The sequence below is a fragment of the Ruditapes philippinarum genome, unplaced genomic scaffold (genome assembly GCF_026571515.1).
Source record: "Ruditapes philippinarum isolate M1 unplaced genomic scaffold, ASM2657151v2 ctg19389_1_1_1_1, whole genome shotgun sequence".
NCBI lineage: Eukaryota > Metazoa > Mollusca > Bivalvia > Venerida > Veneridae > Ruditapes > Ruditapes philippinarum.
In genome coordinates this window covers 1-15,020 of record NW_026854470.1, presented here as the reverse complement: position 1 = coordinate 15,020, position 15,020 = coordinate 1, and the positions used below count along the sequence as shown (strand labels likewise).

The window sequence follows — 15,020 nt, the reverse complement described above, 5'->3', positions numbered from 1 at the left end:
GTAGGTTGTAATGAACATTTTACTGTCAAGCATTTTCATGAATGTCATGATTTTTAACAGGCCCGTAATAGATTTTATTCTGTAAATTCACTCAACGAACTTTTTAATACAATTCCATCAAAAAACATAATTGATTATTTGAAAGAGATAAACTTGTATTCTAGGATCTAATTGGTTCATTTCTATTGTCATTAACAAAGTTTTACATAACATTTTAAGCCTTTAATAGCATTCGGCACGATATGGCCAGTTATGTGTTGACGTGCCGTAAAAATCCAAACAAACAAACAAAACTCTGAATAAAACCATACACAGGGGTCATTTCTTATAGCATAAGCATATGGAAGAAACATCAATAGGGTAGTCAGACCGTTAATTGACTCACAAATTACCACAATGCAACAGTTAAATAAACCACAGACACGAGTATTGGACAGGTTGATAAAGAAAACCCTGTTCATTTTAAATGGTCAAAAAACAAAAAATGTGAAATATGAACCAACTTAAAAATATACTATAAGTTAAGAGAATTCCGGAAGGTCCTAGAATTTCCCGGGCCGCTGTGAAAACTATTTTCCAGACAATTTAAAATGCCCCTCCCCACCCCCCAGCTTTGTCTTATGCAAATATGCAAATCGCCGCGCTTTGAAGATGAGAATCAGTCGGCTTTAGACGGAGCCATTCGGTTAAAAGTTGGTTTCCATCTTCAAAGCGCGGCGTATTCGCATACGGCAAAGCTGGGGGAGCCAGTTGTAATTTGTCGAAAGATTTTGTAAATTGAGTAAAACGGCAATAGTCTTGATGTTTATTACGCCTGTTGCGTTGTTTATATTGATGTTGAAGTTTAAAATTGACCGTCATCGTGGTAGATTATATCTTCTGTGTCGATGGACAAAAAGGATGATGTGAAAATATTCGAAATAGAATAAATTACATGGTGATTTTGACGGTAGGTGTGCGGATTTTTTTTCCGGCGAACATTTCTATCTTGTGTATTATTGTAGTTTTTATTGACTTTGAAAACCCATGCCAGTTTAAGATGACGTAATTGTGGCTCCTTTATGAATGAGTTTCATACGTATGGTGACGTCATTACACTGCGCAAAAATTGGCGCAGATTCGTTTGATATGAATTTTATGAACTGAAAAGGATCAACCCTTTCACGTTAGTGTATTAGATATGTTATTTAGCATCTTGTAAAAAGAGAACATAATAAGAACAAAATATTATTAAAAATTCGTAATTATAGCTGCCTTAAAAATGCTTTGTAAACTAAGACAGAAAAAGCAAGAGCGTCATATTTATGTGGTCCCAAAGCAGTAATTATTGGCACTTTAATACTGTTTATTTTTCTTCTCGGGTATTGTGACAAAATCACGAGGAGTGTTGGAATATATGATATTATCAATTTTATCTGAAAACCAGATAGTGTTAGAAATGGTAACTTCACATGCTATTGTATACCATATTATTCTTATCCAACTAGAAACCTCCCTCCCAAATATGCTTACTTGATACTTTCCTATTGTGTGCCAAGACAAGCGAGGATTTACGCAAGCGAAAAATTGCATAAAATGAATGGTGTACCATCCTAGCTGTGCACTACATACCTTGTGAGAGCTTAATTATTCAATCGTCAAGGTATGTCTGTTTCGATCTACGCAGTTGTGAAAATGGAAGTTAAAGAGACGGACATTCTATTACGTACTTTAATTCGCGACAGGACGGGTGCGCTTAAAGAAAGCGTGCCAATAATCGTGCCACGAGTCATAAAGAAGGCACTGTCATGACACTATTGGTTGATTATAATATGAAAGTGAATTGGTCTAAATATAAGGATCTCTAATACTGTAAATGATTATGTTTATAGTATTTAGTATCATACGTGAAAACAAGCCACCACAGAATTAAATAGGGATATTGTTGGTGCAATCTGATTTGACTGACCTGTCAATTAAATAGTCGATCTCATTTCGGTTCAGTCCGTGACGTTAACGTGAAAATAAGTATTAAGTATATAGCTAATATTGTGAAAAGTCACTCCAGGTTAATACATAGGCTTTGTTACATTTGCAATAGCACAATCGGTTAAGAGATTGCTTAATATATTAGACGTCTGTGGTTTGATCCCTAATGTTGCCATTGTTTTATACGTATTTTTTCTTTATTTTTGCAACATACTATAATGGAAACGGCCTGGTGCATGCAATTGTCTACACGGATATAAAGCAAATTAGAAACACTGTTTTGTTTACATTTGTATTGGGTTTTACCGCATTGAAAATGACATTGATTTTTATTAGAATGAAGTTTAAATGATAATTCTGGAAATATGTTTTGATTTTTTTTAAATATAGACTTTACCAAATTATTAATAAATTAAAACGAACAACATAAAACCAATCATAGCTTCCATAAATAAGCAATAAACATGGACCTAGGCGCTCTCGATCTAACACCACGTAGGACATTCAGAAAAAATAAACCGTCACTCAGTATCAAGTATATAGCTAATATTGTGAAAAGTTACTCCAGGTTAATACATAGGCCTTGTTATATTTGCAATAGCACAGTCGGTTAAGTGATTGCTTAATATATTAGACATCTGTGGTTTGATACATAATGTTGCCATTGTTAAATACGTAATTTTTCTTTATTTTTGCAACATATTATAATGGAAACGGCCTGGTGCATGCAAAATTGTCTACACGGATATAAAGCAAAGTAGAAACACTGTTTTGTTCTAAACTGTACCAGTTCATGTTAAATGTTGAATTCTGCTTAAGCCGGTGCTGGGGGGGGCCTGGACGGTGGTTTGCACGTTGCAGTGCCGTCCGTGGGCGGGCTCAGTCAGACCGAGCCTGTGGCGTTTTCAGTTGTGTTGCTTTGGACTTTCTTTGGAGGTTCTTGTTTTCTCTATTTTATCGTCACATCAGCGTTGTTTGTGCCGTGTGGAGGCTGTAAAAAGTCGCCCCGTACATTCAATCAGAGATGTTATATTTCCGATCCTTAAAGATCGTTCAGCACGACATAATAATTGTTGTGCTTGTGGTAATTAAGTTCTTTCTATTTGGCTTTTTAGTCCCCTACCGGTTTACCGGAGGGGACTTTAGGTTTACCCTCCGTCCGTCTGTCTGTCCGTCAGTCCGTCCGTCTGTCCGTCCGTCAGTCCATCCGTCCACAAAACTGGATCCCGCGATAACGCAAAAAGTACTGAAAATATTTTAATGAAACTTGATATATGGATAGATGGCAGTATGGAGATTATGCACGTCTTTTTCTTTTCTTCCTATGTTGAAAATTCTGGTTGCTATGGCAACAAATAGACTAAAAATATGGCAAATTTTACACATAACCTGGATCCTGCGATACCACAAAAAGTACTGAAAATATTTTTATGAAACTTGATACATGGATAGATGGTAGTATGGAGAGTATGCACATCTTTTTCTTTTTTTTCCTATGCTGAAAATTCTGGTTGCTATTGCAACAAATAGACTGAAAATATGGCAAATTTTACACATAACATGGATCCAGCGATAACACAAAAAGTACTGAAAATATTTTTATGAAACTTGACATATGGGTAGATGGCAGTATGGAAATTATGCACATTTTCTTCTTATCTTCCTGTATTGAAAATTCTGGTTGCTATGGCAACAAATAGACTGAATATCAAGATTTCTGATTCTAGTTTTTAAGTTTTTTTACTATAAGTTCTTAAGTTTCTTAAGGTATTTTCTTCAAACTTTAAATATAAGTTGCTAGTCATCAACCACATCATATGTGACAAAGTTTACAACTCTAGCACAAAATTTATCAGAATTACCTCCCTTGAACTTAAAATTTTCATGAAAAAAGCATTGTTTTTTTTAATAACTTCTTTTTTACTGAACGTATCTACTTCATATAAATGTTTCTTATTATCACTCAACATTTGTGAGTGTTCAATACTATAGCAAGACTATTTCCAGAATTATGCCCCTTTTGAACTTTTTTTTTAGAAATTGGTAATTTTTACTCCAACTTCTGCAATCATGATAGGATTTTCTTCAAACTCCCACATCATAATAATATGACAAGGTTTATAAATCTAGCATCCATATTTCCAGAATTATCTCCTCCTTAAACTTTTAATTTTTCCTATTCGTTCTTTTAACTTTCATTTACTTCAAATTCAAAATAAACATTCAATATTCATACCTTCATTACTAATTGTTCTTTGTTACACTCACATCATGTATGACATCGTTATCTCCTTTTTTTTTAATTTTTGTTTTTAAAAATGTTATATTTTGATAACAGGGATGTTTAAAAAATAACTTTAGAGTGTCCTTCAGTCCGTCTGTCTGTCTGTACATAAAAACTGTTCACTGTGATCACTTTTAAAGAACTTTTTAAACAAATTTACTTAAAATAGAAACATAAGTGAATGGCCCTTCAGAATGTTGCTTTGGCTCTTACCGGTAGGGGACTTATGGATTGGTTGCAATACTATGATAATTGCTTGTTTTTCTTGTTGGGTGGTTCCAGAATTCCTCACTTGAATACTGTTGAATCACCCTAAGAATATGTGGCCTGCTTTTTAAATTTGTCTTTTGAAGTATTTTCTTGATATGCAGGCTTCATAGCCTCTGATCCCATTTCAAAATTCCATTTTATTTAGTTCCGCCCATTGTTTTCTCGTTTAGAGCACACGCATTTTTTTACTTGGGGACAATATGCCGCTTTTCATGAAATGGCACTCAGTGTCACATTGAAGGTTCCATGATAACCGCCATATGAACACATCTGCGGATGTTTCAAAATTGTACCAGTTCATGTTAAATGTTGAATTCTGCTTAGGCCGATGCTGGGGGCGTGGACGGTGGTTTGCACGTTGCAGTGCGGTCCGTTGGCGGGCTCAGTCAGACCGAGCCTGCGTCGTTTTCAGTTGTGTTGCGTTGGACTTTCTTTGGGAGTTCTTGTTTTCTCTATTTTTACTCCATTGTGCTTTAAGTATATTTTATTTCATAGACACAAATTAGATGAAGCATTACCGAAAATGTATCAAAGATTGATATATCGTTTGCATTGACCGTATAATCAGTGTGTAATTGACAGGTTTATTAAATAAAACAGTATTAGTAATAGAGACATGACCCTACATGACATATCAAATATAAGCATTAATCATAATAATCTGCAAACATCAGTAGGATTTTAAATTATTAATTTCACTTAAGTGATTGTGTTGGAATTGCACAGAGGCTGCTTGTGTGATTACCATTTACCCCTACCACTTTTCGCGTCGCGTCAGTAAGACAGAGAAAAACCATAGGTGTAGCAAACTTTTGTAAAATGACAAAATATACCATAAACTGAAAATTTGTTCTTTTATCCTTCTTTTTCATGAAAAATCAATTTATTTTTTAAAAAAACAGTCCATTTACAATATCTATATTTAACAAAAATGATAAGAATATTCTAATTTGGTAGTTTCAACATAAATATACGAGTATGTGAGCTTATTAAAATTATATAAACATTAAATAAATTCAGCCGCCATCTTGACGGCCATTTTGAATATTTGGAACCACATTGATTTTGAGTCTGGGGTCTCGATGAAATATGATGGGTAAGATATCTGACTTTTAACAAAGTGGTTTGCTTGACGTAGAATTATCTGAACGAGTCTTGTATTTTACCTTCGGATGGACTCTAACTATAATAAACCACGTGAGACCACTATCATTATTTTGATTTTTTTACAAAATTTCAGACTATCCTATTGTTTTTGTCAATATTTGAAATACTAACGGAAAATGCGCCCAACTTATACATTTGCCATAGTTCGGGAAAATACGCATGGGACGGCGAATATATATAGGTACGTTGTCACCTATATCTCGTTTAAACCGATCTCGTTAAAAACGGTAGAAAGTGAAAGGAGAATACAGAAAAACCGATCTCGTTATCAGTCGATGTGGAGCAGTAAAATTGTACACATACTCTCACATTGGTATACTCGTAAAAGAAGTTTCAGTTAAAATATGCACTTAAACACAAGTTTCTTTTTTTGTGTATAAAAAATACAAATAATCTATTGATTTTAAATAAACATGTTATGAATATATTGATAATGTAATGAAACTTAAACTTGCCATTCCTAGATACTAACTGCATTATCAATTCGGTCATGGGTTTAAAATAGTTTACTTCCCGATTTATCGTTTATAAGCAGACTTTTGACTTAGACGAGCATGTATATCACATGACACACATTTGTTATAAAAATGCTTATTAGAAACATGTGGGTTTATGCTTTTTAGCTCACAAGAACCAAAGGTTCAGGGTGAGCTATTAGTATCAAAGGGGGATGGTCCAGCGTCCATCAACCGTAGTCCGTCGTCATGCGTCAACAATCACCTTCTTCTCTGAAACGGATGGGCGGATTTATCTCGAATTTGGTCTGTAGCATTATTTTGACTGCCACACTGAAATTTGCTCATGTCATTTCAATTTGTTTGTTTCATTATTATATAATCTTTTATCAAATTTGCTTATATTAATGAGCTCAAGCTAAAATAGAAAAAAGCCTGAATCGTATCTTCTTCTGGATTAATGGGTGGATGATCACCAAACTTTGTCTGTAGCATTCTTAGGTAGCCTTTTATCAAAGTTGCTCATATTAATTTGATCGGCCCCTTTTAGGGGCCGCTAAAGCTAAAAATAGAATAGGTCCTCACTAGAAACTTCTGTACTATGGTAAAGCTAGATTGTATAGAACAAAATCTTCTTCTGAAATTATTTAGTGTTCACAACTGCAATGGTTAACATAAATTCATTTTCTGTTTATTTTCTGTCAATAACTCTCAGCTGTAGCATTTGGACATGCATCGCATCATACAATTAATCTTTCATTTGTACTCGTAGGTCAGTGTAGAGAATTTTTCCCAGGAAATAAAATTAGGCCTAACAAACCCAATGTTTTAATGATTTTTTTCAATTTCTATTGAAATGGATCCAAATTTTAAGAAAACACATTTCAATAAATTTTAAAACACACTGTTGAACCTGATGTTTCATGTGCATGGTATATTGGGATTTAGTCGCTGTTTGTATAATATCGTTTTTTTTTGTTTTTTTTTTTTTTTTTTTTTTTTTTTGGTATTTTTTTTGTTGTTGTTGTTTTTGTTTAAATGAGACTCATTTACAGTATCTGTTGAATTTTGTAATATATGAGAATATAATATTAACATATTGAATAGCCTGATCGATGAACCTGTGAGCCTTCCATTAGTCTGAACTCGTATTCCCCAGCTGCATAACCACTTTCCCTAATCTCAGTAAATAGTTTATTTGTTTTTGTTGGTTTTATATATATTTTATATATATTAGTTGTATTCAAATAATTTTTCAATAGAGAAACTTTCAAACTAGTAAGTTAAATGTTTATAAATTTGAATTTATTTTATAAATGTAGATATGGCTAAACTTATTTTGCATCTTATTTTACTCTTAAACCTGTTGTACCTTAGCATTTTACATTAAGAAACAAAACTGAAGTTTAAGTCAAGTTCATGTCAATTTAAGCAGTTGTTCTTGCTTGTCATAATGTAATTTGTCATTGTTTATTCTTTGTGCTGTTTTACTATCAGTTTCAATTATTTCTATTGAGAATCATATTTTACAAACTTGGTTATCACTTGTTCAAAGTAATTTTGCAATGTTCCATACAATATTACTTTTCCACTCTGTATGTAAAGTTGTTTTATTAAAAGAGTTATCTTGTTCACTGAATACATTTCATTAAAACAACCTTTTGCTTTTTCCTCTATGTAGTTAATTTCTCCTATTTCTATTAGAGAGAAAGATAATTCAACCTGCACGTTAACTTTCTGGTCGAGTTGACTAGTATACCTATGTCATCTTAAATAAATATTGACCGGTGGTGTCAGTCTGACAAACAGTATACATGTATATCTAAATACTGAGATAATGTAATTATCTTATTTTTAGGATAAGTAAAAAAAAAGATCGCAATTCCGAAAGACAGTCATAGGCAAATTTTATCACAAATTAATGGATGGATGATCCCCAAACTTGGTTTGTAGCATTCTTAAAGGTTTTTATTAAGTTTGCTCAAATTAATTTCATGTGCCCACCCCATTGAGCTGAAATGGAAAGAATCAAGTAGCGTTAGTCGATATGCTTAACTTACCGGATGAACAGGAACAATGAACTTGGGAACTTTGTGAAAAGTTCCTATCATTTTTACTATAAAGAAAAAAAACAATCTGTGTTGGGAAATTTTTTAACTAGAGAGGCAAGTTGAAGTTGATCTGGACTTGTCTTTCTACAATTTTTATTTCAAAAAATATTTCTATAATCACTGAAAAACAGTGGTTTCTGGTGAGCGATTCAGGGCCATCATGGCCCTCTTGTTTGATTACATCATTTTGGTTAAGATACATTTATTTATATAAGAAGATGACATATTTGTTGCACTGTTTTTCAAATATGTAACTGTTAGGTTTTTAAACATCGTTTATGGATGAATACATGTAACTTGTGTCAACAATTACGTTTAATAGATTGAATTTATTGATGTAGAAAGAACTTATTATGTCAGTACAACATTTTTGTATTCATCTTCTTATTATTTTAAGAAGTGTAAATGCATTATGAAAACAATGCAATGGACTATCTGAATATGGTTCTTTATACTTAATCATTACTGTAACAGTACTGCTTTTTAAGTTTTAAATTATCATAAAAATATTGACTTTCACATTCAGTATGTTTACGTAGTATTAAAATGCAGCCAATGTTATAATTGTCCATTAAGTCCAATTTAAAGAAATAGGTAAGTGTTGGTGTTTACAAACAAATAATTAAAATGAACTTTATATTGGGTTATTCTATATGTCATTTATTTACATGTTCATACATTTTTTAAAATATGTCCATGAATTTATAAAGAAACCCAACACACAATAACATTTAATAAATAACAATTGTCTCGCGACCACCTTTTCCGAGATATCTGGTAGAAATCCATTGACAAAATGTCAGACACAGTATTGGGCTTTTAATTACATAACCCCTCACTCAATGTTTACAGATGTCTTCTTATTTGCATGTTGATTGCATATTTAAAATCTAATGAAATAATTAAATAAGCGTTAAGGTGTAAATCAATCTCTGTTTGAAGAAGTGAGAAAAGAACTTCTGTTCGCACACATGAGAAGTTGCAGGACATACTGAGAATCCAGGTTTTGTAGGGATCCAGTTTTGCAGGCTCCGCTATTCTTGTCATAAAACTTTTGAATAAGTCTAAACTTTGGCGAATAAAATCAATTACTCTCTATTGTCAAAGAAGAATACAATAAATTAGAGCATAGTTCAAGCATTATAATATTTTAGAGCACCTAAGATTGTTTAAACAAAACTAGGAGTGACAGAAATATGGTGAAATTTACAGAATGTAAAGTTTAATAGACCTCTAGCCATATAAAATTTAAACGTTTATTCAAAACGTTTTCTTTCTTAATATGTTTTGAAACTTTTATATTCATTGGTGTTAGGAACCAATGAACATCAAATATTGATAATTATCTCGTCTTCTTTATGTGACCTCGATTTCTCACCTCACATTTTTCAAAAAGAGTAACTTTAGGTTACGTATTCTCCATTTCCCAATTTTAGAATAAACCTGATTAATTTGTTATAAACAATATGAATGAGGTTCCATTGAATTGTATAGGTTTTTGTCGTGTGTGAAGTAAGATAATCAAGGTGAATAAAGATCGCTGCAGAATTTAGAGATGGTTAGAAAAAATGTTAACACATTTCGAAAATTACCTAAGCACATGCAGTCAATTATACATATATTCCCGAAAAGCACTGCGTGGAAATAATGGACTGTGATCAAAGAACAATAAACATCAACAGTTCAGCTATTATCCGCAATTATTCTGGACTATGTTACATATAATGAAATGATTTAATTGTGTCCAGTACCGTCCATGAACAGGCTCAATTAAACCGAGCCTGCAACATTTTCATTTTGCCGTGTTGGGCTTTCTTTGGGGATTCTGTATTTATCTATTTTTAACTTTAAATAAAAACCAAAAAACGATATTTTTTGTAGTATTCGGTGTTGGTTTTTTTAATATTTCATTGCATTTATATATTAAGTCGAGCATTTCAATTTTATATACATTTTGCAATGTATTGACTTGCTTTAACTATTCAATTATCCATTTCAAAATTATGATTTTATGAAAGCCAAGAGAAATTATTACTAGTGATTTGTATAAATATATTATCTATTTGATGTATAGGTTTGTTTGTGGTGAAAGGCAGTGTGATATTATCACCATCTACTGCTCTTGCAGCTGATGAAGAATCCTTTACATGGACATGTACATACAATGGTAGTGAGGCAGTGTCGGGTTTTGTATGGTTGCTGAATGGAAAAACACTTGCAGCTATTAAATCACCAATATGTAAACCATTTGATACCCAAGAACCACCTTATTCCTCACTTTATGAATACGCCTGTCTTTCTGCAAATCAGACAACATTTACAGTAAAATATATTTCTAACATGAATAATGGTAACCGATGGCAATGTGCAGTTGTTACACCAAAATATATATACAGTAATAATGTTACTGTAACAGTTCAAGGTGATTACTCTATATATAATGCATCAATCTTTACTGTAGCTGTTGCTCTATGATATAAATATAATTGTAAACTTGACTCAGTCAGCCAACTGCGGTCAAGGTAGCTTTAAAAAGCTTGCCGCTATGGTAATAAAAGTGATGACGTCACAATAAAGTTTAAAGTAACTTCATATATATACGATCAATTAGCCTGGTTCCCTGCCTAGATTTATTACGGAAATTAGGCTTAAGCTAATTTTTATTTTCGATCATCAAGCTAGCAAACAATTCAATTCCAGTTCGAAATTTGGCCTCTGCTAAGTTTGTTTTTCGATCTTCTCGCATGTTTGAAATTCAACTCGTTATTCGGCTTTTGCAAATGCTGTATTTCGATTTTCGAGCTGACTCGAAATTCAACAATTTGGCCTTGATACTTCTTAATTTCGATCTTCGAGGTAGCTCGAAATTGATCCAAAACTCAAAATTAGGCTCAAACTAACTTTGAATTTCGATCTTCGAACTAGCTCAAAACTCCAGCTCGAATTTCTGCCTTTGCAACTTTTGAATTTCGATCTTCGGGCTAGATCGAAAATCAACTCCAGGTCGTAATTCGACCTTTACCACTTCTGGATTTTGATCTTCGAGCAAGCTCGAAATTGAACACTAGCTCAAAATTCGTTCTTTGCTTATTTTAAATTGCTAGTTCGAAATTCAACTCAATATTCGGCTTTTGCAAATACTGAATTTCGATTTACGAACTACCTCGAAATTCAACGCCTGCTCGAAATTCGCTTTAGACTAACTTTGAATTTCGATCACGAATTCAACACCAGTTCGGAATTCAACCTTTGCTACTTTGAGTTACGATTTTAAAGCTAGCTCGAAATTCATATTATGGTACATATTCTGTTTTAGAAAATTCAGAATATCGAAATTCATCTCTAGTTTAGAATTCGGTTTCAGTTACACACTTGTCAACCAATGACTTGCCTTTGTAAAACATGAGTACTTTACAACCACTCCTTATTTATATTACAGTTTCTGTAAGCAGTGTAAGTTTAACCCCACCTTCTGGATCTATAAGAGAAAATGTTGAGACAACATTTACCTGTGAGACATCTACTTCACGACCTGCAACAAATATAACATGGTATAAAGAGTCTATAACTGGTCAAAAACAGATGGTAACAAGTAACGTTTCTTCTACAACAGACAGTGTTGATGGTCTAGAAAAATCAACAAGCGTGCTCAAGTATACGCCATCAAGAAGTGACAACACATATAAGATATACTGTCAAGCTTTAAACATTCCAGGAAGAACACCAGTGATGTCAACAAAATTCAAAATGGATGTTCAATGTAAGCTTTACTGTTAAAAAAACATTTAATTTGTTACAAATATAGAATGTTGCAGCTTTTTAGTTCTTTCTATTGCATAAACACTAGTCGTTGATGTAGATCGTATCAAGAATATCTAATTAAAATCGACGTTTCAAAAATATAAACATGCAGAATCATAAACAAGAAAAACGGCCATACAGTAAAAACCCTCAATTAAGACCACCATCGGGACTGGACCAAAGTGGTCTTAATTGTGGGGTGGTCTTAATTGTGGATATTGTTAACATTGCTTACACACGTTATGACCAGGGCCTATTTTAGTCATTTTGTATGAACAAACAATATGTATCTTAACCTGCAAATACAATATGAAAGTATGTTATAATGTTACATCTGATGGGAAGAAAACATATTTCTGGAAAAAAAATTAAAATCAAATATTCTTTGCTCTGATTTCAATATAATTTATGTATGATGTACATAATTCACATATCATGTTAGACATTATTTCTTCACAAAATATATGTGCATAAAGCAACATTAAACCACTCTAAAATTAACTTTCTCACCTTTTTCATGAAATATCCCATAAATAACAGTTTTGGACACCTTGTGTAATCAAGTGTCATGCCTAAGAGCAATCAAGCAGATAATAATAACATAACAACACATTTAAGATCTAGGAAGGTGTTGACTTTAATATCAGTGGTCTCAATAGTGAGGTCAAATAAAGAACAAAATAATGAATTGGGACTGAATTTGGTGGTCTTAAAAGTGGATAAGTGAGGTGGTCTTCATTCTGGATTATGTAACCATTGATGTAAAGAACAGAAAATTCCGTTCTTTTAAAAACTGGTCTTAAAAGCGGGGTGGTCTTAATTGCGAGGTGGTCTTTAGTAGGGATTCTACTGTATTTGATAAAATCATATTAAAAAAAAGAAATCACAACCCAGCAGTTTGTTTCGTACAAGATTGATAATGAATTATTTTCTTGTTTAAAAATGCGTTTGAACTGGAATTTAACCCAGATAGTGAAATTATTATCATTCATTGTATATTTTTCATCATTAGATAATGTACCAAGTAACATGAACAATACCACTATAAAATCGAATTATGTGAAAAAGGATCTTAAATACACCAAATGCTTATTGGTATAATAACACCTAATTTTGAAATGAGATGGGTGAATATATTATCATTTAATGAAAATAAGTGTTAAAATTGAAATGTATTTCGTGAAATATGACGATTGCATAAAATATAACTGCACAGTAGCACAAAAACTTCATTCCCCAAATCATCCATATAATTATATTTTGATAACAGACTTTTAATTTCATTGAAAATAAAAATGTTTATGGTACGAGTAGATGAATATGACTGAAAGATAACACCATTTTCACTGACTGACACATGAACAATGATGATCAAACTATTGAATTATGTGCTCGTACATGCATTTTCATTCAATGACAAAAATACAAAAACAATGTACTATCACATATACAAAGTTTACAAGTTCGTATTTTGCCCAACAAAACAGAATAATTTCAATTTTTATTTGATCCAGGTTGAGTTGCTTATTGCTCATAATTCTTACCGATGTCCTGATGCCTTTAATTTACAGTTATCCCGGAAACTGAACCTTATATACAAACCTATTCAGATGGAAGTACTTACAAAGTTATTGAAAATAACCAAGGTAAACTGTCATGCATAATCAAGGGAGGTAATCCACTAGCAACATTGACATGGAATTGTTTTAACAATGGATTGTCTACCGAAACAAATGGAACAACAGTTACCAAGACAGTCACCTGGTCGGCTGCACGTGGTCCTGATAGATTATGTACCTGCCAATCTTCACATCCAGTGGCTGGGACACAGTCTGTTTCTGTCAGTGTGCAGGTTTTGTGTAAGTTGTCATTTCATTTTATTTATTTATTTAACTCTTTTCTACGAAACTTTACATGCTTTTACAAAGAATGGAATGCTTATCCCGAATAGGGGAGACTGGTGTACTCTGGGACATGGGGCACTGCGGGACAATGGGATTTTTTGATAGCTTTTGGTCTTAGATTTAAACCTGATTTATGCAGATGATTGATCTTGTCAAGCCTTTTTCCCTTCAAAATTTTCATAGCAGCAAATTGAGTAAAAATCAGTCTGGCGAGTACAATGCACTTTTTACCTTCCAAAGTGAAATTCTAGAAAATTCCTATATAGCTTTCAAATTCTTCTACATTGAATACTTATTTGTATCATATTAGTAAATGATAATGTGCTAAACATTGCCTCTATTTTCTGATTTGAAATAAATCTTGGTTTGGTTGTCTTTTTAAATTATTGTCACATAAAAATGGTGGGGGTGGTCGGGGTACTCTGGGACATTACTCTTTTGGGTTAGACTTTCATGTGTATCAAACTCAAATTGACCTTTGATCTTTTATGACCTTGACCGTTAGATTATTGCACTTTCACTGATTTTTGCCATAATTGATTGTAACTTGGTAATTAATAAATGAATTTTCTTAATGTGATATCAAAACAAAATTTTGGACAAGAACTTCTGAAAGGATAAACTGACCTTGACCTTTGAATGACCTCGACCGTCATGGCCATATTATTGAATTTTGATTGTCGTATTTTGTCATTATGGAAGAATTTGATTCATATTTGGACAAAACAACACTTGTGATCAAAGTAACATATGGAATAATTTAGATTTGTTCTTGACCTTTAAATGACAATGAACGTCAAATGAATGAATTTAGATTATATTTTCCCAACTTTGTCATTCATTAAGATGGCAATGATTCATGCTTGGACAAAACAAGTGTGACTATACGCACCTATCAAAATTAAAATAAAAAAAGAGAAATTTCAATAGAATTCCTACAGAAAGCCCAAAACAGCAAAATTAAAAATGTTGCAGGCTCAGTTTGATTTCAAGCCTGTTCATAAACAGTAATGGAAAGTGCAATTAACCGCCCCCTCCCCGCCCCCACCGGCTTAAGCAG

The 15,020-nt window shown here is 32.7% G+C and overlaps 1 protein-coding gene across 1 annotated transcript; it reads left to right on the top strand.

The window, feature by feature from the left end:
- Nucleotides 1-10,329: 10,329 nt before the first annotated feature.
- On the top strand, nt 10,330-13,915 carry LOC132740217 (nephrin-like; the record flags this gene model as incomplete). The annotated part of the gene is made up of 3 exons (XM_060728077.1): nt 10,330-10,677; nt 11,695-12,015; nt 13,628-13,915. Coding segments are annotated over 3 exons (957 nt in total), but the record flags the coding sequence as incomplete, so codon positions are not given.
- Nucleotides 13,916-15,020: the final 1,105 nt, after the last annotated feature.